The sequence below is a fragment of the Chrysemys picta genome, chromosome 8 (genome assembly GCF_011386835.1).
Source record: "Chrysemys picta bellii isolate R12L10 chromosome 8, ASM1138683v2, whole genome shotgun sequence".
Classification (NCBI taxonomy): domain Eukaryota; kingdom Metazoa; phylum Chordata; order Testudines; family Emydidae; genus Chrysemys; species Chrysemys picta.
In genome coordinates this window covers 55,669,552-55,693,744 of record NC_088798.1, presented here as the reverse complement: position 1 = coordinate 55,693,744, position 24,193 = coordinate 55,669,552, and the positions used below count along the sequence as shown (strand labels likewise).

General features: G+C 45.4%; 2 protein-coding genes and 1 long non-coding RNA gene across 12 annotated transcripts; 2 read left to right on the top strand and 1 right to left on the bottom strand.

The window, feature by feature from the left end:
- The first annotated feature begins 789 nt into the window (after positions 1-789).
- Positions 790-22,986, top strand: LOC101940187 (zinc finger and SCAN domain-containing protein 22-like). Of its 5 annotated transcripts, none has more exons than XM_065554513.1 (3): positions 14,516-14,766; positions 15,906-16,062; positions 21,052-22,986. In XM_065554513.1, the coding sequence occupies exon 3, from the start codon at positions 21,167-21,169 to the stop codon at positions 22,319-22,321; it is 1,155 nt and encodes a 384-aa protein (XP_065410585.1). In that variant the 5' UTR covers positions 14,516-14,766; positions 15,906-16,062; positions 21,052-21,166; the 3' UTR covers positions 22,322-22,986. The 5 variants fall into 5 exon arrangements, with proteins under 5 accessions (XP_065410586.1, XP_065410585.1, XP_065410584.1 ...); XM_065554512.1 differs by lacking the exon at positions 15,906-16,062 and adding an exon at positions 15,110-15,185; XM_065554514.1 differs by lacking the exons at positions 14,516-14,766; positions 15,906-16,062 and adding an exon at positions 790-1,337.
- On the top strand, positions 1,378-8,757 carry LOC135973076 (zinc finger protein 92-like). 6 transcript variants are annotated; one of them, XM_065554508.1, is made up of 3 exons: positions 1,378-1,728; positions 5,335-5,385; positions 6,701-8,757. In XM_065554508.1, the coding sequence occupies exon 3, from the start codon at positions 6,784-6,786 to the stop codon at positions 7,939-7,941; it is 1,158 nt and encodes a 385-aa protein (XP_065410580.1). In that variant the 5' UTR covers positions 1,378-1,728; positions 5,335-5,385; positions 6,701-6,783; the 3' UTR covers positions 7,942-8,757. The 6 variants fall into 6 exon arrangements, with proteins under 6 accessions (XP_065410580.1, XP_065410581.1, XP_065410576.1 ...); XM_065554504.1 differs by having other exon boundaries at positions 1,379-1,728; positions 5,335-5,460; XM_065554509.1 differs by lacking the exon at positions 5,335-5,385.
- On the bottom strand, positions 12,251-14,943 carry LOC135973077 (uncharacterized). The gene is made up of 2 exons (XR_010589782.1): positions 14,684-14,943; positions 12,251-14,359 (listed from the first exon to the last, which is right to left on the bottom strand). It is a non-coding gene; the product is annotated as an uncharacterized LOC135973077 (long non-coding RNA).
- Positions 22,987-24,193: the final 1,207 nt, after the last annotated feature.

Here is a 24,193-nt window from a genome sequence, read left to right as displayed (position 1 = left end):
AAGCCCTTCAAAGAGACCAGTTTTCATAAAGTGGAAATGGGCAGAAATGCCATGGCTTTGGTTGAAGTGGAATTATTAAATCTGGATAAACAAATGTGAGTTTTTGGTAGGTTTCCCTACAAATGGTCATTCAAAGCAGTGATGGAAAGGCAACCTGTTTCTGTTATGAGAAGAGAAATCACCCTTTGTGTATTTATCATGCTAATGGAAGGACACACATGATTCTTCAGGGAAACCTGTAACTACTTCCAAATATTAATTTCTAGCTCTGTAGAGTGGCAACCTTTGTGGTGAAATTTACAAATGGACAGAAACCTGTCCTGTCATAGCTGTCTGTTATAGTAATCCTCACACTTAAGAATGGTCATACTGGGTGAGACCAAAGGTCCGTCTAGCAATTAATGTTTATATACCCCAACCTCTCATTAACATGCATGAAGAAAGGCACTAGAATATAGTTTCATCAGTGTATTGAGGCCTTGATTCAAGAAAGTAATTTAGTACATGCTTGACTACACATGAGTGAGAGTCTTGTTGACTTCAGTGGGATTTAAGTATGTGGTTAAGCACATAGCCGAACTAGGGAGGGCAGGCATCACCAAAGGGAAGAGGGACAAAGCAGGGGCCAGTGACCTTTCCTCTGCTCCCCAGGGGTTAAGGAGGGGGAGACTACCCCACCAAAATTTGAAGTAACATTCATACTGGGCAAATGCTATCCCTGACTACATTTTTTTCAATCTGAGGGGGGGGGGGGGGGAAGAGTGCGAGGCTGCTACCTCGGACAGTTGCTTGTGATTGGTGGTAGAGCAGGAAAAGAAAGTTTGGAGTCAAGGTGCCCTTTGGTGTAAAACGAAGCAGAACGCTGCTCAAGGAGCTAAAACAAAGAACGTTTTCCCAGGCGGGGGGCTTTCTGTGAAGCACTAAATGGCAGGAAGCTGTTTGAGCCAGCGGCTGTTGCCGTCACGCAGACCGTGATGGGGAAAGAGCAGAGGCTGACAGAGGGTGAGGATCCCGGGTGGAAGTGATGCCTACGGCTGTGCGAGCACTGGGAAGGCTAAAACGAAATAACAAGGGAAAAAACCAGACACCAGATCTCTCTATCCAGCAGCGACAGGGGCACCGCCTCTCTGTGCTTACCTCCACCTGCCTCCATCCCCGTCTATTAACCCCGCCCCATCCGCGGCCACTGTCTCTCCGCCCGCCCGGCCGGGGGCGCTGTCCCCGCGCACAGCCCCAGCGCTGCTTGGACTCCGGGCATCGGCAGCCGCACCATCGGCTTCGGTACGGACAATGCGCATGTGCTTCTGCAGTTCAGCGCATGCGCACTAGGGCGAAGGGTGAGTTTGTGCGGATGGAGATCCCGCCCCTCCCGGCGCGGGAGGGGCCGGGGCAGGACACGCCCGGGAGGCGGCCGGGTCCGTGCGAGAAGCGCCGCGGGGCGGGGCAGCGAAGGGCCGGTGTTCGCTCCATCGGAGCCGGGGGCCAGGAGCAGCCTGGCGGGCGGGGGGCGCCGCCGGGAGGGGCAGCGCTCCGGGGAACCAGCCGCCAGAGGGAGCGTGTTGGCCCGGGCGGCTGGTGAGCGGGTCACGGTGCTGCAGGGAGCGGGGGACCGGCCTCGCAAGGCTCATTCCCTGGCGGTGTCTGTCCCTTAGGTCGGGCGATGTAGCCCGCCCCGTCCCTGGAGCCGCTGCCTGATAACGGGATTGAAGGGAGCTGTGCTGGAGGCAGGTGTGTCTGGTGGGAGGGCCTGGCTCGGTGGGAACTTTCTTCTCTGTGCCTTGGCAGGGCATCTTTCTCCCTTGATTTCTCCTCCTCCTTCCTCTGCTGTCTTTTCTCCACCTTCCTTCAGCATCTCCAGCCACAATCCTCTCTGGTCTCTTTTCTCCTCCGTATGACCTTTTTTTCTCTCCCATATTCTGTTTCCATATACTTGTAGTGTCCGATGTTGGAACTACTACTAGTGTGGTAGTGGGGTGGTTGTACTACTGAGATTATGGTTGGGATTAGTTTACTCTGTAATGTATGCTAGTAGTGCATCCAGTATGAGCTGTCTAGTATTAGTATTTTGAGCAATTCACTGCTGGGACATGGCATCAGATTCTTTCAAGGGGAGTTAGTGATACACATTACTAAAATGCGCAGTGCACATCCTGAAACAATTTACTGCTTCAGGTTTTTCCTGTGATGTATGTGGGTATGATGGCAGAAGATGGGATGATAACATATGTGCTAGAATGAGAAAATGGGTTGGCAATACAAAGAATTAAATATAGAAATGTAGGACTGGAAGGGATTCCGCAAAGTCATCTAGACCAGTGCCTGCACTGAGGCAGGACTAAGTATTATCTGGACCATCACTTACATGTGTTTGTCTAACTTGTTCTTAAAAACCTCCAGTGACAGAGATTCCACAACCTCCCTAGGTAATTTGTGCCAGTGCTTAACTAACTGACAGGACGTTTTTCCTAATGTCTAAACTCAGTCTCCCTTGCTGCAATTTAATCCCATCCCATTCCTTGTCCTATCCTGAGTGGATAAGGAGAACAATTTATCCTCCTCCTTTTTATAACAACCATTTATGTACTTTAAGGCTGTTATGTCCCCCACCTCAGTCTTCTCTTCTCCAGATTAAACAAACCCAGTTTTTTAAATCTTTTCTTAGAGGTCATGTTTTCTAGCCCTTTAATCATTTTTGTTGCTGTCTTCTGGACTTTCTCCAGTTTGTCCACATCTTTCCCGAAGTGTGGAACTCAGAACTGGACACAGTGCTCCCGTTGAGGCCTTATCAGTGCTGAGCAGAGCAGAAGAATTATTTTTCGTGTCTTGCTTACAACACTCTTGCTAATATATCCCAGAATGATTTTTGCCTTTTTTGCATCAGTATTTCTTTGTTAACTCGTATTTAATTTGTGATCCACTATAGTCGCCAGATCCTTTCTCTCCTCTTCCCCCCCCCCCCGCCCAGTAATTCTTCCTAGGCAGTCGTATCCCATTTTGTATTTGTGGATTGATAGGTGGGTGATGGCTGGAGGTTAGTAGGCACACGGTGGGATTCAAGTGAAGGGTCAGTTTAACACCAAATGCATACAAATAATGATGTGTAAGGGTGGAGCTGGGGAATCACCTGAAATAGGGGGACAAAGATAGAACAGAAAAGGAAGGTGATAGGGCAACCCAGGGGCAAATCACATACTGTATGCAAGAGAACGAGTAGATGATGGGTATTATGGGAAAGGTCAGTGAGTTGAGAGGCTGTTGATTTTGTAGTTATCTGTTGGAAAGTATAGTGTCAACCAAGACTGCCCCCCCTCTACCTGAATTTTCACTAGGGCTAATCTAAACTCCTGGTTTGTGTGTAGGCACTGAAAGAATTATTCAGTGTAAAAGTACATGACACTGCTGAATCCAGATGCTAGGGAATAAAAAGGCAACTATCCAGTCCAAAATGTCTTTCACTTTAGGAGGTGGAAATTGGGAAAAACATTAGGTGTTGTAGTTCTTGATAGTCTACGCATCAGTCTTTCTGTATTGGGGGGCTCATATATTTAGATGAATATGGCCAGGTGCATCTGGAGTGCATATCTGAGCTCATATTGCTCTCGTATTGTAGTTAGAGGGATTTGTTGCAGTACTGTATAGGTAGAATTATTAGGGCATAACTTTTTTCTTTATTTTTTTTCTCTGCTGGAATAAATATATATTCTGTATACGGAGAGAGATTGCATGTGTTTTGGTTTATTATTTTGTGATTGTTCTGGATAACGACCTTGGGTGAAATTCTGGCCCCACTTAAGTTACCCCCTTGTTTCCCAGGCCATGACTAATGAAGAGTTGAAGAGATTTAATATTTCATTAGAAAGATAGTAACAAAGGTCAGTTTGTTTAGTGAATAAAACCAGTCTTCCTTAAGACTTGTATAAGTTAAGGCATTCAACTTAAATACATTATTAAGTTATCCTGAGATATGAAAAACACCAAGTGAAATTAATGACTGGCCTGGACTTGATATTTATATGTAAGATCACAATCACTTGCAGCCAGAGAAACCTTAATGATTTTGAATGGAACCTGAACAAAGCTGATCAAGAGGAACTGGAGAGAGAGTTGGGGAATAAAGGGAGGAGAAAAGGAGAAGAGAGTGAAGGAAAAGAAGAATGTGGAAAGAGCTAGTTTCACAGGCAAAGGGCAGCTGGGATAATAGTGCAGATGCACTTGCTGGGCTAGACTGGCAATTTGAGTGGAGCTCAGTCTTAAATCTGGGTGACTAAAAGTGTTAATGGGGGGGGGAATGTCAGGAAAATAAGAGACTGCAGAAGGAGTGGGATAGGTGCTGGAATGTGCTGGGGGAGGTCTGGAAAATGTTCTTCAAAACCACACTTCAATGTGGCATAAAGTGAGTGCATTCCTCACAGGGAGATTGATTTTGACCGGTTCAGACAGGCCGTACCAACTGCCAGTGAAAATTATTTGTAAAGGGAGTTTCTTCAGAGAGTTTTAAACTATTCCATTTGGGCCAGTGCTAAAGGTTTCTCAGCTGTGTTTATGATGCACATAGGTTTAGTTGCAAACTTTCTTTTATAGATTGGCAACTGTGAATAATCCAGTTACCAAGATAAATTTATCTTGGCTCACTCTCTGAGATTTAGGACTTGTTTTAGCCCTCAGGAAATAAAATACCAATTAACCAGTGCAGTAGGGATTATTTCTCAAGATACTGTTATCAGCCCGTCACCATTAAAAAGATAGCAGGAATTAATCTAAATTCTGTGTCACACTACTTGATTCTTGACAAATGGTGCCAGTGTTAGTAACTTTTACTGCTGTCATGGAAAGGGTGATCAAAGTGGTCTGAGACTGGAGCATAAAAGAATATTGTATTGAAAGAAAAATACAATATTTTTTATTGGGGGGAGGGATAGCTCAGTGGTTTGAGCATTGGCCTGCTAAACCCAGGGTTGTGAGTTCAATCCTTGAGGGGGCCACTTAGGGATTTGGGGCAAAATCAGTACTTGGTCCTGCTAGTGAAGGCAGGGGGCTGGACTCGATGACCTTTCAAGGTCCCTTCCAGTTCTAGGAGATGGGAATTTTTTTTATTGATAAAATAACCCCAAATTTTTGATCAAAAACATCAGAATTGTAGAAACTCCTCAACCTAAGAACTGGATTTGTTCCTTATAACTGTCCCCTTCTCACTGTGCTAGCTTTCTGTGAAAAATCTTTCTTGCTATTTGCAGTTTGGCCATCTACTGTAATTGTACCTGACTCTGGTTATAGTTCAGAATCCTTTCTTCTCCCTACTTATTTTTCCAAAATGTTTTCTCTCTGTGGCGCCAGTTGGAGGTTACCCAAGAGTGGAAGATCCTGGAGAGCTTCACAATAACGCAGGTTATGATGACAGGCTGGAGGTGGCTAAAGAAATCACAATGCTTTCTCGTTCCTGGTGATTTGAGAGTGAACAGTGTGAGCTTCTGCAGTTTCTTTCAGCCCTCACCCCACAGTTTCTTTCAGCCCTCACCCCACACATGACTGCTTACTGCTACATGGTTGGCTATTTGGTCTGCCTGATGTTGCTGGTGCTTGCTGCATAATTATGTGGTCAGTGTCAGAAAGAAAGTGTCTGGTGTTCACTCATACAAAATTAAATATCTCTAGCAATGCAAAGAGATCATTTAATATGAAACTTCTGAAAAAGCCAAGTGTGGTGAAGGAAGCGTCCTGGGAGTTAAGTCTAAGACCTTCACTTGAATGAATTTGAATATCTCAATCCAGCCCATGCTTAAAGGAAGAAAGATGTTTATTGTTTGCTCAGGATTGGCTAGTGCTGTCTGATGTGGAAACTTTAGATGGCTGGAAAAGAAATAGGCCAAATAATGTAAAAGAATCAAAATGGCTGGTAGGGATTTAAATATTGAATGAATTCTATTTTAAAATATTTAATAAATTATACTAGAACCTAGTATGACTTGCACTGGCTAGGAGTGAGGGATGATAATGTGTTCTAGAAAAGCTGAAAGAAAATAGAGTATAGACATGTTTTGGAGTTGCCCAAGAACAACAACAACAAAAATAAAAATGTTCTTGCAGCTTCTGTTATGTATCCTGGCAGGCTGCTTGTTACTATGGAGCATTTATTATGAAAAGGTCAGGTGGATTTCATTTAGTTTATTTGTGGGGTAAAGATTGTCAGGAACAAAGTTTGCCAGGAGGAATAGATCTGAGATCTATCAAGCTGCATCTTATGATAATGTATATTGTGGAGAAGAGTAAAATAGATATAGAAGAGTTCAAAGAAGTGTGGGAATAGTTTCTAAATCATATTACAAAACAAGGGAAAACTCAAAACCAAATCTCAGATCACCAAATATTTGAAGTGAATGGATCCATGTTATCAAGTTCTAAAACAAAAATTATATGAATTCTTAATTATTTTTTTTAAGGCTAGAGAAGCCAGAGGTTGTTACCTTAATTATTCAAATTTGCTAAAAAGATACAATTAAAATAGAGATTTAACTTTATGGAGATATAGAAATGTTCCATTTGATGATCATAATAAACTACCCAGTGTCCCCTACAGTGAAATTAATTCACAAAGTCTCAGTATTATTCTGTTCACCAGAAAAAGATCTCTTGTGGTTGTTTCGCTTTACTTAATGTGAATGTTGGCAAATTGGCTAATGAAATCATCTCCTGTTTATTCTAGGGAGGGTTGTGATTGGAGTTGAGAACGAGATGAGCCAATCATGAAAGACTATGACCATATATAAGCCCTGTGTATGACCCCATATGATGGAGGTGGTCTGGGAGTCCGATAATGACACTTGTGATGCGGGTGAGGAGCATTCAGATGACTCCAGTCATTCCTCTGAGCGGGTGGGTCGCAAATCTAGCCTCCAGCTGAAGGTAGACTTAGACTACTCTCAACCATGCAGTCCTGGTTGTAGCCCTGCTGGACCTTCAGGTAGGCAAGAACTCCCTGTAGAATTGCAGTGTGAAGATGAGGAAACCTATGAGACCTACTACCAGAAGCGAGGCGAGACTACAGCTGGGGTCTTTGTCACCTCCAACACCAATTTTGACCTGCAATGTGAAAATGAGGATCTGGAATTCTACTCCTCTGAGGAACCTCAGGGAGGGTTAAGTGAGGATGATGAAAAGATCATTCTTGTTGATGCTTTTGATGAGGAGGACCTGGAGCCCATCACTGGAGAAGCTTTGTCTTATAGGTGCAAGAAGTGTGGTGCCTCTTTCCAGGATCTGGGTGAATTACAAGAACACAACCAGATCCACCTGACAGAGAATTCATACCGATGCCCCATCTGCGGCAAAGAGTTCTTCCATGCTGCGAACTTGCGAATGCACAAGCTCATTCATTCTAGTGACAGGCCACACAAGTGTCCAGAGTGTGACAAGGGGTTCATCCGTACAGCTGATGTCTGGAGGCACCTACGCAATGTGCACAAGATTGAGCGTTCCAAGGGAGTTTTGGGAAATGGTATGGTTAGCAACCGGGGGTCAACATTACACCAAAACAAGCATGGCCATGGGGACTCTGACCAGCAGTGTTCAGAAAATAAAAAGCCCGCGGGAGAAGAGTCTAAACCTTACATCTGTCCAGTGTGTGGCAAAGGTTTCTGTAAACCTAATCTGCTGTCCAGACACAAGGTGATCCATCGACAGGATAAACCACATAAATGTCAAGAATGTGGGAAGTCCTTTGTTGAGCGGCTCAAGTTGAAAAGGCATCAGCAGATTCACTCTGGAGAGCGCCCTTTCTACTGTGAGGAATGTGGAAGGACTTTTACACAGCTGGTAACACTACAGTGCCATCAGCGGATCCATACTGGAGAAAAACCCTATTCTTGTGCTTACTGTGGTCGTCGCTTCACAGTGTCTGCTACTCTAAGGAAGCATGAGCGCACACATAAAGTGGACAAATCATAGTATTTAGGGCTCCATGGTTGTGGTCACCGTTGTTTCCTGTTACCTGAATGAGACCTGCTCAAGACTGCTAGGGAAACTACCCCAACCTACACACACAGGTCAGTCCACAGCCCCCTTCTCCAACGATGGCCAGCATAACTCTAATAAGAAAATATTGCCTCATGAGGAACTCCATGATCTCCACAAGTAGTCTGTGTTAACTGGCCTTGCACCTGTTCCCTGGAGTTACAAGAGGAGAACGCTGACCTCATTATTTAATGAAAATTGAGCTAAGTCAAAGGATATACATCTCTACCTCGATATAACGCTGTCCTCAGGAGCCAAAAAATCTTACTGCGTTATAGGTGAAACTGCATTATATTGAACTTGCTTTGATCCGCCGGAGTTTGCAGCCCCGCCCCCCTGGAGCACTGCTTTACCGCGTTATATCCGAATTCCTGTTATATCGGGTCGCGTTCTATCGAGGTAGCAGTGTATGTGGAAGTGGAGTTCCTGGAATGTACTGGGCATTGTCATAACTAGCTGGACTTTTCTGCGGGTGCATCAAGTTGAGCTTTTCTCTAGGACTGATGGGTTAAATGGAGCCCTACTGCAGCCCCAGACTCTGAACTGATTGTGACTGCTCTCCAGCACTTGATTTGGAGATGTCATTTTTTGCCAGCTAGGACTGCACAGTCCATTTAATCAGAGCTGGCCCATCCATACCTTCTCTCTGTTCATTCTGTCGTGTTTTCTAATGAAGTATCTTTATTTTGAAGAGAGGGATCATGTTGGTTGTAAAAATCCAGGACTTTAATAAACTAGATAATTAATTAACAGTTGCATCCTTTGTGCACACACTTGCCTATGGAATTATTGATCCTTGATGTGCTTACATAACCCATGTCCTATATATGTATATTGATGAATGGAGAGAGGCTTGTATGGCCCACTGTGATAGTGCATATGAGTATTGTGGGTTTCCTGTGTGGATCTGTGCCACTTGTGGCTAGGTGGAGAGCCTTTCCCCTTCCTAGCCACTGCATTACAGTAAGAAATGTCAGAACATTTAAAATCAGAAAATGCTAATAAAAATAAGGAGAATACTCCTGGTTTTTACACTGTTAATGTTTAGATTTAAGGTTTCTCACTCTAGAAGATACTTCATTAGATGCTAAGCAGTATCTGTCTTTATTAGAAATTCTAGGGCATTTTTAAAGGGATGGTGTCAACTTAATTTTCTTTTCTAAACTGGCTAATTAGCCCCCCTCACCAAAATTTCAGCTACTGAACCTGTAAAAAAGCATGCCTTTTACATTTTTGACAAGTTTTAAATGTGGTTTCTGGTTTGCTATGTTTTTTTTGGGAGGGGGAAGAACGGGGGTTCTTCCAGAAGGGTCTTTTGGGTTGGCCTAAGAGGAACACCTCTCCTCCTCTATCCTTTTACTACACTTGTTTGCTGACTGTTCTCTTTTTTCATTTCAGCTCTGCTTCTGCTGTTACTACTAACCACCCATTTTTTTTCAAAGCTCTGAGATTGTTCACAAAAACAGTGAACCTGACTCTATACTTTGGGCATTTGACAACACTTTGTGTAAACTAAACAAGTGTGAAAAATCATTTTTAAGTCATATTAATCTTGGGAGTTACTTGTAACTACAGTAAGTACAAAATTGTTAACTGTAATCATTATTTCAAGTTGATAGTGTCCCATTAATCACTCAGCTAAGCAGTTGGTACCATTATGTAGGGCCTATTATATATCTTAAAAGTAGGTAGGGATGTTAATGAGAGCATGTAATTGATGTCCCTTTAAGCCACACCTGTGCTTCCTCTGCTTGAAACATTGGATATGCCAACTGTTCTTGTAGCTGGCTATATTATAGACTCATAGACTTTAAGGTCAGAAGAGACCATTATGATCATCTAGTCTGACCTCCTGCACAACGCAGGCCACAGAATCTCACCCACCCACCCACCCCTGTAACAAACCCCTAACCTATGCCTGAGTTATTGAAGTCCTCAAATCATGGTTTAAAGACCTCAAGGTGCAGAGAATCCTCCAGCAAGTCACCCATGCCCCACGCTGCAGAGGAAGGCAAAAAACCTCCAGGGCCTCTGCCAATCTGCCCTGGAGGAAAATTCCTTCCCAACCCCAAATATGGTGATCAGTTAAACCCTGAGCATGTGGGCAAGACTCACCAGCCAGCACCCAGGAAAGAATTCTCTGTAGTAACTCAGATCCCACCCCATCTAACATCCCATCACAGACCATTGGGCATATTTACCTGCTAATAATCAAAGATCAATTAATTGCCAAAATTAGGCTATCCCATCATACCATCCCCTCCATAAACTTGACAAGATTAATCTTGAAGCCAGGTATGTCTTTTGCCCCCACTACTCCCCTTGGAAGGCTGTTCCAGAACTTCACTCCTCTAATGGTTAGAAACCTTCATCTAATTTCAAGTCTAAACTTCCTAATGTCCAGTTTATATCCATTTGTTCTTGTGTCCACATTGATATTAAGTCTAAATAATTCCTCTCCTTCCCTGATATTTATCCCTCTGATATATTTATAAAGAGCAATCATATCTCCCCTCAGCCTTCTTTTGGTTAGGCTAAACAAGCCAAGCTCTTTGAGTCTCCTTTCATAAGACAGGTTTTCCATTCCTCGGATCATCCTAGTAGCCCTTCTCTGTACCTGTTCCAGTTTGAATTCATCCTTCTTAAACATGGGAGACCAGAACTGCACACGATATTCCAGATGAGGTCTCACCAGTGCCTTGTATAATGGTACTAACACCTCCTTATCTCTACTGGAAATACCTCGCCTGATGCATCCCAAGACCGCATTAGCTTTTTTAACGGCCATATCACATTGGCGGCTCATAGTCATCCTGTGATCAACCAATACTCCGAGGTCCTTCTCCTCCTCTGTTACTTCCAACTGATGTGTCCCCAATTTATAACCAAAATTCTTGTTATTAATCCCTAAATGCATGACCTTGCACTTTTCACTATTAAATTTCATCCTATTACTATTACTCCAGTTTATGAGGTCATTCAGATCTTCCTGTATGATATCCCAGTCTTTCTCTGTATTAGCAATACCTTCCAGCTTTGTGTCATCCACAAACTTTATTAGCATATTCCCACTTTTTGTGCCAAGGTCAGTAATGAAAAGATTAAATAAGATTGGTCCCAAAACCGATCCCTGAGGAACTCCACTAGTAACCTCCTTCCAGCCTCACAGTTCACCTTTCATTATGACCCGTTGTAGTCTCCCCTTTAACCAGTTCCTTATCCACCTTTCAATTTTCATATTGATCCCCATCTTTTCCAATTTAGCTAATAATTCCCCATGTGGAACCGTATCAAATGTCTTACTGAAATCGAGGTAAATTAGATCCACTGCATTTCCTTTGTCTAAAAAATCTGTTACCTTCTCAAAGAAGGAGATTGGGTTGGTTTGGCACGATCTACCTTTTGTAAAACCATGTTGTATTTTGTCCCAATTACCATTGACCTCAATGTCCTTAACTACTTTCTCCTTCAAAAATTTTTCCAAGACCTTGCATACTACAGATGTCAAACTGACAGGCCTATAGTTACTCGGATCACTTTTTTTCCCTTTCTTAAAAATAGGAACTATGTTACCAATTCTCCAGTCGTACAGTACAACCCCTGAGTTTACTGATTCAATAAAAATTCTTGCTAATGGACTTGCAATTTCATGTGCCAGTTCCTTTAATATACTTGGATGAAGATTATCTGGGGCCCCCGATTTAGTCCCATTAAGCTGTTCAAGTTTGGCATCTACCTTGGATGTGGTAATATCTACCTCCATATCCTCATTCCCATTTTTCATCCTACCATTATCCCTAAGCTCCTCATTAAAGACTGAGGCAAAGTATTTGTTTAGATATTAGGCCATGCCAAGATTATCCTTAACCTCCACTCCATCCTCAGTGTTTAGCAGTCCCACTTCTTCTTTCTTTGTTTTCTTATTTATATGGCTATAGAACTTTTTACTATTGGTTTTAATTCCCTTTGCAAGGTCCAACTCTACATGGCTTTTGGCCTTTCTCACTTTATCCCTACATGTTCTGACCTCAATAAGGTAGCTTTCCTTGCTAATCCCTTCCATCTTCCACTCCTTGTAGGCTTTCTGCTTTTTCTTAATCACCTCTCTGAGAGGCTTGCTCATCCAGCTGCTATTATGGGGAGGGATTGTGGGAGCAGGGTGATAAGGCAGGTGGCTTCCAAGGCATTGCCTGCTATTTCACCCATGGTTTGTAGGAACTCTTTGCAGTGAGTGGTGGAATAGATCACGGTGGTGAAGTAAAAATGTCCCCAGTTTTCCTGTCTTCTTCCCATGCCCTCCCTTGTCTAGTCTGTTGCTCACCTAGTTGAAAAATGTTAATTAAGGTGAAAACTTTAGCAGTAAAATTCCTTATAAGCTTATATTATACATTCATACTCTAAAAATGCATTGTTTTAGAGTTTATTTCAGCTCATCACTAGTGGGTTTGTTATTCTAATTGCCATGAATAGTTGTGGATGGAGACAGTGCCTGTGATGAAAATATTTTCTACTGTCGTCTTGCTTCAGCTCATGGAGCTACCCTCCTTCACAATACTTGTTCTTTCCCCTAAGGCTGAAGTATGGATCTAGCTGCAGTATGCAGGGATGGCATTTTTTTTAATGAAAGACTATTTTTTATATACAAACAGTGTATGTATATATTTCTGTAGTGTGAGGCATTTGTATTTGTCTACTGGGCTCCCTTAGATTTGAAGAAGGGTTGCACGAAATAATGTCTCCTATCTTTGAATGGCTTTGGTTGCCATGGGTAGTTTTCAGCATCCTGTTTGGATTTTGACAGAATGAAAATACAAATGTTTAGGGTCACCAGAAAATATTACTCTGCAACAGTTAATGGCCCTAAACATTGAAAGGGGGAGACTAAATGCAGGCATGAAAACTGGTCTCTTTGAAGGTTTTATTTTCATCCAGAAATGCCACATATTTGGTTGAAGTGACATTAAATATGGACGAAGATGGATTACTGTGAGTTTGTGAGGTTTCCCTACTGATAGTCATCCAAACCAAAGGCCACCTGTTTCTATGAAAAGAGAAATCAACATCTGTGTTCATTTATCATGCTGATGGAAGGACACACATGATTCTGGAGGAAAAGATAACAACTTCCCAATATTAATTTCCATTTGGACAAAATAGTTACAATTCTAGCTCTGTATTATGGTGACCTTTCTAGTGAAATGTACTAGTAAATGGTTATAGTCATCCTTGCAATTATAGTTTATTTATACCCACCTTATGAATATGTATTAAGAAAGGCCCTAGAATATAGTTTAATCAGTTCATTGAGGCCTTGATTTAAGAAAGCAGCTTAGCATATGCTTGACTTTAAGCAGGGCTGAGAGTCCCATTAGTGTCACTGGGACTTAAATATGTGTTGAAGTCCCCCTCTTAAATAGGGATGCAGGGACTAGTGACCTTTCCTCTGCTTCCCAGGTAGGGCCGGCTCCAGGCACCAGCCCACAAAGCATGTGCTTGGGGTGGCGCCTGGAGGGGGGCGGCGTGGCGGGGCGCTCTGGCCCGAGAGCGGGGCCGCGACTGGACTCGCCCCCCTCCCCGCGGTGCTCCGGCCGCCGGGGAGAGCGGAGCCGCAGCGGGCTCGCTGCCCTCCCCCCGGCCACTCGGGGAGAGCGGGGCCCCAGCCGGGCTCGCCGCCCTCCCACCGGCGCTCCAGCCGGTCGGGGAGAACAGAAAGCCGCGGCGGGCTCACCGCCCTCCCCTCGGCACTCTGGCCACCGAGGAGAGCGGAGAGCCCCGGCCGGGCTCGCCGCCCTGCTCCCGGTGCTCTGGCCGCCGGGCTCTCTGCCCTGCTCCCAGCGCTCTGGCTGCCAGGGAGAGCGGAGCCGCGGCAGGCTCGTCGCCCTGCCCCCCGGCGCTTCGGCCCGGTTGGGGATTGCGGGCCTGTGGCTGGGCTCGGCGCCCTCCCCTGCCGCGCGGCATGTGCCTTTTTTGCCTAGGGTGGCAAAAAAGCCAGAGCCGGCCCTGTTCCCAGGGCTTAAGGAGCGGGAGACTATGCAACCGAAATTTGAAGTAACGTTCGTGGGCAAATACTATCCTTGCCTGTACATTTTTAGGGGGGAGCGTGCGAGGCTGCTACCTCGGACAGCTGCTTGTGATTGGTGGTAGAGCAGGAAAAGAAAGTTTGGAGTCAAGGTGCCCTTTGGTGCAAAACGAAGCAGAACGCTGCTCAAGGAGCTAAAACAAAGAACGTTTTCCCAGGCGGGGGGCTTGTCTGTGAAGCACTAAATGGCAGGAAGCTCGTGTTGAGGCAGCTACCGCTGCAGTCACGCAGACAGCGATGTGGAAAGAGCAGAGGCTGGCAGAGGTGAGGGCACTGGGAAGGCGAAACAAAAAATCGGAGGTCAAAAAACCCAGCACCACTTAACACCCCACTTCAGGCCGCCGCCTTCTCCCGAGCCCCCTCGGCACCTCCACCCCCTGCGTACACACAGCCCCTAGCCCCTCCCCGCACAGGGAGCCCCGGCACCTCCCCCCTCCCCCGTGCACAGGGAGCCTCCCGGGGTTTGTTGGACTTCGGGCAGGAACGGCAGCATAAGGGGCTTCGATGCAGCCGATGCGCATGCGCTGCTCCTGCAGTTCGGCGCATGCGCAGTGGGGCGGAGGGTGCCGGACCCCCGGCGCGGCATGAGGGGCTCACCCCGCTCCGTTCTCCCGCCTGGGCCGGCCCTGTTGGAGCTCTGAGCGGCAGCCTCGGGCTGAGGCGCGGGGCCGCCCCGCACGGTGAGTCCCGGGGCCCGGTAGCCCGCTGCCCCGACCGGGTGAGCGCAGGGCGGGCTCCGCCCCGCGGGGGAGGGGCCGGGGCAGGACACGCCCGGGAGGCGGCCGGGTCCGTGCGAGAAGCGCCGCGGGGCGGGGCAGCGAAGGGCCGGTGTTCGCTCCATCGGAGCCGGGGGCCGGGAGCAGCCTGGCGGGCGGGGGGCGCCGCCGGGAGGGGCAGCGCTCCGGGGAACCAGCCGCCCGAGGGAGCGTGTTGGCCCGGGCGGCTGGTGAGCGGGTCACGGTGCTGCAGGGAGCGGGGGACCGGCCTCGCAAGGCTCATTCCCTGGCGGTGTCTGTCCCTTAGGTCGGGCGATGTAGCCCGCCCCGTCCCTGGAGCCGCTGCCTGATAACGGGATTGAAGGGAGCTGTGCTGGAGGCAGGTGTGTCTGGTGGGAGGGCCTGGCTCGGTGGGAACTTTCTTCTCTGTGCCTTGGCAGGGCATCTTTCTCCCTTGATTTCTCCTCTTTCCTTCCTCTGCTGTCTTTTCTCCACCTTCCTTCAGCATCTCCAGCCACAATCCTCTCTGGTCCGATGTTGGAACTACTACCAGTGTGGTAGTGGGGTGGTTGTACTACTGAGATTAAGGTTGAGGGGGGGAAATTAAAAGGAACAGTCACAAGAGTGAAATTCTTGCAAGTCGCATGGAAACTTTTTCAAAACACCATTTTAGCGGTTCAAACTATGTGTATACCTTAAATAAACAAATAAATAAACACTAAGAGAGCTGAAAAAAATTCCACTGTGGCTAAACCGCAGTAAGAGATGCGGTTAGACACAAACAGACGTTCTTTAGCAATTAGAAGTCAAATCTTACTGAGGAAACTAGAAAGGAACATTAACTCTGGCAAGTTAAGTGTAAAAATATAATAATGCAGGTGAGTAAATTTGAAGAGCAACTAAGAAAAGACAAATTAACAGTACCTTTTTTTAAGTGCAGCAGAAGCAGGAAGCCTGCCAAACAATCAGTGAGGCCACAGGATAATTTTGGTGCTTCAGGAGCACTCAAGGAAGATAAGGCCATTGTGGGCATGAATCCTTTGCATTGGTCTTCACTGCAGAGAATGTGAGGGAGATTTCCACACCTAAGCTATTCTTTTTAGGTGACAAATCTGAGGAACTGCCCTGGCTTAAGGTGTCAATAGAGGAGGTTTTGGAACAAATTGATAAACAGTAATAAATCATCTGGACCAGATGGTATTCACCAAAGAGTTCTGAAGAAGCTCAAATGTGAAATAGCAGAACTACTGCAGAAATGTGGTATGTAATATATTGCTTAAATCAGCCTGTGTAACATATGACTAGTGGATAGCTAATGTAATGCCAGTTTTTTAAAAAGGCTCCACAAGTGAGCCTGGCAATTGCAGGCCAGTAAGCCTAACTTTTGTACAAAACGGATTGGTTGAAACTATAGTAAATAACAATTATTAGACACATAAAGGAACATTATGTGTTGGGGGGGGAAGAGTCAACTCGGCTTTTGTAAAGGGAAATTGTGCCTCACCAATCTGTTAGAATTCTTTGAAAGGGTCAACAAACATATGGGCAAGGGTGACCCAGGGGATATAGTGTATTTGGACTTTCAACAAGTCTTTGACAAGGTTCCCCACTAAAGGCTCTTAAGCAAAGTAGCTGTTATGGGATAAGAAGGAAGGTCCTCTCATGGCTCAGTAACTAGGAAACAAAGGGTAGTTCTAAATGGTCAGTTTTCACAGTGGAAGGAGGTAAATAGCAAGGTCCTCCAAGGCTCAACACTGGGACCAGTGCTGTTCAAAATATTAATAAATTATCTGGAAAAGGGGGTAAACAGTGAGGTGGCAAAGTTTGCAGATGATGCAAAATCACTCAAGGTAGTTAAGGCTAAAACTGACTGTGAAGAGTTACAAAGGGATCTCACAAAACTGGGCCACTGGGCAACAGAATGGCAGATGAAATTCATTGTTGATAAATGTAAAGCAATAAACATTGAAAAACATAATCTCAACTATATATACAAAACTATGGGTCTAAATTTGCTATTACTACTCAAGAAAGAGATCTTGGATTCACTATGGATAGTTTTTTGAAAACATCAGATCAGTGTGCAGCAGCAGTTAATAAAGCCAACAGAATATAGGTCCCATTAGGAAAGGGTTAGATAATAAGACAGACACAGTATAATAATGCAACTATCTAAATCCATGGTATGCCCACACCTTGAATATTGCATACAGTTCTGGTCAGCCCGTCTCAAAAAAGATATATTAGAATTGGAAAAAGTACAGCAAAAGGCAACAAAAATGATTAGGGGGATGGAACAGCTTCGATATAAGGAGAAATTAAAAAGGAGGGACTGTTCATTTTAGTAAAGAGACAAGTAAGGGGAGGATATGATGGAGGTCTATAAAATCATGAATGGTGTGGAGAAAGTGAATAAGGAAGTGTTATGTGAAGGGGTAAATAACACAAGAACCAGGAGGTCACCCAATGAAATTAATAGGCAGCAGGTTAAAGCAAACAAAGGGAAGTACTTCTTCACAGAACGCACAGTCAACCTCTGGAATCTGTTGCCAGGGGATGTTGTGAAGGCCAAAAGTATAACTTTATTAATAAAAGAATTAGACAAGTTCATGGAAGATAGGTTCATCAATGGCTATTAGCAAGATGATCAGGGACACAGCCCTATGTTCTAGGAGTCCCTAAACTGCTGACTGCAAGAAGCTGGGACTGGACAAGAGGGGATGGATCACTCGATAAATTGCCCTTGTCTGTTCTTATGAGATTAGTTTACTGTTTAACATATTATACTAGTAGTGCATTCAGCATGAGGTGTCTAGTGCAAGCAATATTTAGAATAGTTCTCCATTGGGGTGTGGCACCAGATTCTTCCAAGGAGAGTAAGTGATTTACATTACTGAGTTAGGATGGCACATGGTTCCCACATCCTGAAACAATTTACTTACACAGGTTTAGCCCTGTGAGGTATGGGAATGTGTGGAAGAAGATGGGGTGATAACATATATGGGAGAATGAAAAAATGGGTAGGCAATAAAAAGAATGAATTAGAATGGGTGGAAGTTAGTGAGCACACAGGAAAGTGCAGGGATTTAAATGAAGGGGCATTGAACTCCAAATACATACAAATAAGGATGTGGAAGGGTGGGGCTGGGGAATCACCTGGAGCAGGGGGGAAAAGATGGGCCAGAAAAGGAAGGTGATAGGACAAGCAAGGGGCAAATCACATACTATACATAAGAGAATGAGTAGAAGAGTATGTATGGGGAAAGTCAGTGAGTTGGGGGAGGGGGCTGTTGATTTGGTATTCAGAGGCGGATTTCAGTTTTGTGGGGCACTGAGCCAGAGCAAGTGGGGGCTGCTTCCCACCCCTTCCACCTACACTCCCCCCCCCCCCTCACCCCTCCAGTGCTCCTGCCAGGGAGTGGGGGCAAGGCGCGGGAGCTTGCCCTGCTCCACCTGCTCACCCAGCGCTCCTACCGGGGAGCAGGGTCAGGGCACGGGGAAATGATGTGCCTGGCGGTCATTTATACAAAATTATATATCTCTAGCAATGCAAAGAGAAAACTTAATATGAATCTTCTGACAAAGCCCTGTGTAGTGAAGGGAGTCTGTCCTGGGAGTTAAGTGTAAGATCTTCACTTGAATAAGTTTGATTATGTCAGTCCCGCCCATGTTTAAAGGAAGAAAGATGTTTGCTGTTTGCTCAGGAATGGCTAGGGCTGTCTGATGTGGAAACTTTAGATGGCTGGAAAAGAAATAGGCCAAATAATGTGAAAGAAGCAACATGGCTGGCAGGGATTTAACAATTGAAGAGATGCAATTTAAAATATTTTATAAATTGTACTAGACCCCAGAATGACTTCTTCTAGCTAGGAGTGAGAGACGATAATCTATTCTAGAAAAGCAGAAAGAAATAAGAGTACAGTAATGTTTTAGAGTGGCCCAAGAACAACAGCAGCAAAAATAGATCATAAAATGTTCTTGCTGCTTCTGTTATGTATTCTGGCAGGCTGTTGGTCATTACTGAGCATTTAATATGAAAAGATCATATGGTTTATTTGTGTGGAAAAGTTTGTCAGGATTCAAGGAAAAATGAATCTCAGATCTAACAAGTCATATCTTATGATAATATATATATATATATATATATTGTGGAGAAGAGTAGAATAGATGTAGAAGAGTTCAAAGAAGTGTGGGAATACAGTAACTCCTCACTTAACGTTGTAGTTATGTTCCTGAAAAATGCGACTTTAAGTGAAACAATGTTAAGTGAATCCAATTTCCCTATAAGAATGAATGTAAATGGGGGTGTTAGGTTCCAGGGAAATTTTCTTTTGCCGTACAGTACAATAGTTGGGAAGTGCCCCCGCCTTACCCCACACAGGCACAGCCCACTGGCACTGGAGACAATGAGACAGGCAAGGAGGTGAAAGGTGCTGTAGGCTCGGAGAAGCACATTGCGCAGCAGTAGCGTCACTTTCCCCTACTCTGCAAGCGCCAGGGGTGGGGGACTCAACCCTCAGCCCGCCCATGCCACTCCTTCCCCCAAGCCCCCCACCCTTAACCTGCCTCTTCTCTCCCCTCCCTTACAGAGCATGCCGCGTCCCCCCCCACCCCTGCCTCCTGCCCGTGGCAATCAAATGGCTTGCAGCATTCAGGAGGGAGGGGGGAGGAGCAAGCACACAGTACACAGGCTCCCCCTGCCTCCTGAACACCGCAAGCCAGCTGATTGCCACAGGGAGGGGGGAGGAATGAGGACTCGGCATGCAGGCTCCTCCCTCCCTCCCCTGCCTCCTGCCCATGGCAATCATCGCTTGCGGTGTTCGGGAGGGAGGAGGAGCCTGCGCACCGAGTCCTCGCTCCTTCCCCCTCCCTCCTGAACACCGCAAGCCAGCTGATTGCCACGGGCAGGACGCGGGGGGAGGAGGGGGAAGGCGCTGATCCGCGGAGTCTGCCGGCGGGTGGGAGGCGCTATGGGGGGGGGGGCATAGGGGAGCTGATAGGGGAGCTGCTAGCTGTGGTCAAAGCAGGCAGCCAAATGACGTTATAGCGAAGCATTGCACAACTTTAAATAGAGCATGTTCTATAACTGAGCAGGGACGTAAGCTCGAAACAATGTTACGCGAGAGGACATTAAGTGGGGAGTTACTGTAGTTTCTTGTAGCGGGGTGGTCAACCCACTGTGGCCCTGAAGGGGTTAAAGCAGCCCTGTTGAGGGCTGCAATTGAGAAATGCTAGGCTGATTGGGGGAAGCAGCCACAGGTGGGGCCACGCCCTAGTCAGGCCACAGCTGGCCCTATAAGAGGGCTGAGTGCCAGAGACTGAAACCCTCACTCTCTCTAGCTTCTTGAGGGAGAAGGACCTGGCTGCCTGGGAGCTGAGGAGGGTACCTAGGGTGGAGCAGTGCTGGAGAAGGGCAGAGGGAGCTGGGGAGCTCCAGCCTAGCAAAACCCCAGGCTGCAGGCCGAGTTAAAGGCCTACAAAAGGGTACTAGGGCTGCAGAGGGGCAGCCCAGAAATAGGCAGAGGCAGCTGGTCCTAACCCCCTTGCTAATGATGAGTGGTTTACAGACTGCCGTCTGCCCCAGTGAATGGGGGTTAGATGATGACTGGCAGTAGCCACTGAGGCAAGGTGGATTCAGAGGGATGGGGGTTCCCCAGGGAGGGGAGACTCATATTGGGGGTTACTGCTGGGGCAGAATCCCAGGGCAAAGGGCACCGGGGTCCAGGAGGGACACGGGGCCAGCGGCAAGCAAGACACCGGCCTGCAGAGGGCGCTCCGAGCTGGAAAAGAGCTAATTCCCTGGACAACCAGCAGGAGGCACCACGCTGGTGAGTCATCACCCCGCCACATTTCTAAATCATATTACAAAACAAGGGAAAACTCAAAACTAAATCTCAGATCACCAAATATATGAAGTGAATGCATCCACGTGATCAAATTCTAAAACAGAAATTATAGGAATTCTTAATGGTATTTTTTTAAGGCTAGAGAAACCAGTAGTTGTTACCTTAATTATTCAAATTTGCAGTAAAGATCCAATTAAAATAGATGATTCCACTTTATGGAGATATAGAAATGTTCCATTTGGTGATCATAGTAAACTACCCAGTGTCTCCTAGAGTGAAACTAATGCACAAAGTCTCAGTATTATTCTGTTCACCAGAAAAAGATCTCTGTTGTGGTTGTTTCGCTTTACTTAATGTGAATGTTGGCAAGTAGGCTAATGAAATCATCTCCTGTTTTTTCTAGGGAGGGCTGTGATTGGAGTTGAGAACGAGATGAGCCAATCATGAAGGACTATAAGAACATGGTGTTTTTACATCCAAAGTAAGCCATATATAATCTCCATATATGACACCACAGGATGGACGAGGTGGAGTGGGAGTCCGATAATGACACTTGTGACACAGGTGAGGAGCATTCAGATGGCTCCAGTCATTCCTCTGAGCGGGTGGGTCACAAATCTAGCCTCCAGCTAGAGGTAGACTTAGACAACTCTCAACCATGCAGTCCTGGTTGTAGCCCTGCTGGACCTTCAGGTAGGCAAGAACTCCCTGTAGAATTGCAGTGTGAAGATGAGGAAACCTATGAGACCTACTACCAGAAGCGAGGCGAGACTACAGCTGGGGTTTTTGTCACCTCCAACACCAACTTTGACCTGCAATGTGAAGATGAGGATCTGGAGTTCTACTCCTCTGAGGAACCTCAGGGAGGATTAAGTGAGGATGATGAAAAGATCATTCTTGTTGATGCTTTTGATGAGGACCTTGAGTCCATCACTGGAGAAGCTTTGTCTTATAGGTGCAAGAAGTGTGGTGCCTCTTTCCAGGATCTGGGTGAATTACAAGAACACAAACAGATCCATCTGACAGAGCATTCATACCAATGTCCCATCTGCGGCAAAGAGTTCTTCCGTGCTGCGAACTTGCGAATGCACAAGCTCATTCATTCAAGTGACAGACCACACAAGTGTCCAGAGTGTGACAAGGGGTTCATCCGCACAGCTGATGTCTGGAGGCACCTACGCAATGTGCACAAGATTGAGCGCTCCAAGGTAGTTTTGGGAAATGGCATGGTTAGGAACCCATGGTCAACATTGCACCAAAACAAGCATGGCAGTGGGGACACTGACCAGCAGTGTTCAGAAAATCAAAAGCCTGGGGAAGAAGAGTCTAAACCTTGCATCTGTCCAATGTGTGGCAAAGGTTTCCGTAAACCTAATCTGCTGTCGAAACACAAGGTGATCCATCGACAGGACAAACCATATAAATGTCAAGAATGTGGTATGGCCTTTGTCCAACTACTGAGGTTGAAAAGGCACCAACAGACTCACTCTGGAGAGCGCCCTTTTTATTGTGAGGAGTGTGGAGGCACCTTCACACGACTGGCATCACTACAGCGCCATCAGCGGATCCATACTGGAGAAAAACCCTACTCTTGCGCTTACTGTGGTCATTCCTTCACAGAGTCAGGCACTCTAAGGAGGCATGAGCGCACACATAAAGTGGACAAATCTTAGTGTTTAGGGCTCTATGATTGTGGTCACCATTTTTTGCCAGTTACTAGAATTAGAACTGTTCAGTTATGCTAGAGAAACTGCTCCACCACCCCCCTCACCCACCTTCCACATGCACGAAAACTGGTCCACCACTCCCTTCCTGAAGGAGGGCCAGTATAAGTCTATTATGGAGTCATTGCTTCGTAAGGAACTCCGTGATCCCTGCAAGTAGTCAGTACTGACTGGCCTGGCACCTGTCCTCTGGAGTTACAAGAGGAAAAAGTTCCATTTCCATTAAATAATGAGGTCGGAGAAGTCAAAGGACATATATGGAAGTGAAGCTCCTACAAGGTACTGAGCATTGTCATAACTAGTTGGACTTTTTTTGGGGTGCATTAAGTTGAGCTTTTCTCTAGGTCTGATGGGTTAAATGGAGCCCTTCTGCAGTCCCAGACTCCGAACTGATTGTGACTGCTCTTCAGCACTGGATTTGGAGATCTGTCATTGCAGCCTTTGCGAGGACTGCACAGTCCATTTAATCAGAGCTGGCCCATCCATACCTTCTCTCTGTTCATTCTGTCATGTTTTTATTGAAATATGTTTATTTGGGAGAGAAGTATCATGTTGGCTATAAAAATCCAGGACCCTAATAAATTTGATAATTAATTAAACAGCTGCATCTAGTACATACTGTTTTGTCCGTGGTTATGTATGTATATTGGTGAGTGGAAAGAGACTTGTATGAGTGGCTGTGAAGTGTGTGGAAGAATGGATTGTTTGTATGGATCTGTGCCACTTGTGTCTAAGTGGAGGAGAGACCATTCCCAGCTACTGCATTACAGTAACAAATGTTTGAGAATTTAAAATCAGAAGAGTGGCAAAACAACAAAGTGAAAATCACGTCTTGCTGCTTATTACATTTTAATTTAAATTTCCTTGTTTCCATGGCCCTGTGTACATGAGGAAATTCATCATAACAAATCATTGGAATGCCATGAACTCACAATGCCTGTACCTAGGGCCTTATGTGCTGCATAAAGTGTTCACTAGAATCTTAGCTGTCACTTTTAAAATTAAGTCCCAATAAAACCTAGTTCTCAGTGAAATCTTCCGGAGTCTGCAAATACCTGAACCATAACTCTAAGGAGGTCTGAACTGTGCCATTCATCTTAGGGGTTAGTTGACTTTGAAACCCAATGATGGACATTAAAATGTTAACATTAAATATTTAATGGCTGATCATTTTAGCAGGAACATCCAGTTTATGTACTCATCCCACAGTTCCAAACTGCCTCCCGTGCCAAAAGATCCTGCTATCCCCAAATCACTGGCTTCCCTCAACAAATTGTACAGTGCAGTTACGCATTTTCAATATGAAGTTCTGCAGCATATTGACAATGTACAATTTTGGGGAATCATAACATTACTTACATTTAGTATCAATTCAAGTACAGTAACTCCTCACTTATGTTCCTGAAAAATGCGACTTTAAGCGAAACTATGTTAAGTGAATCCAATTTCCCCATAAGAATTAATGTAAAGGGGGGAGGGGTTAGGTTCCAGTGAAATTTTTTTCATCAGACAAAAGACATATATATATATATATATATATACACACACACACACAGTATAAGTTTTAAACAAACAATTTAATACTGTACACAGCAATGATGATTGGAAAGCTTGGTTGAGGTGGTGGAGTCCGAGGGTGGAAGAGGGTGGGATATTTCCCAGGGAATGCCTTTCTGCTAAATGATGAACTAGCAGTTGGCTGAGCCCTCAAGGGTTAACAGATTGTTGTTAATTAGCGTCACACTCTACAAGGCAGCACAAATGGAGGGATGAGAGACAGCATGGTAGACAGATACAGAGACACACACCCTGTGTGAGAAA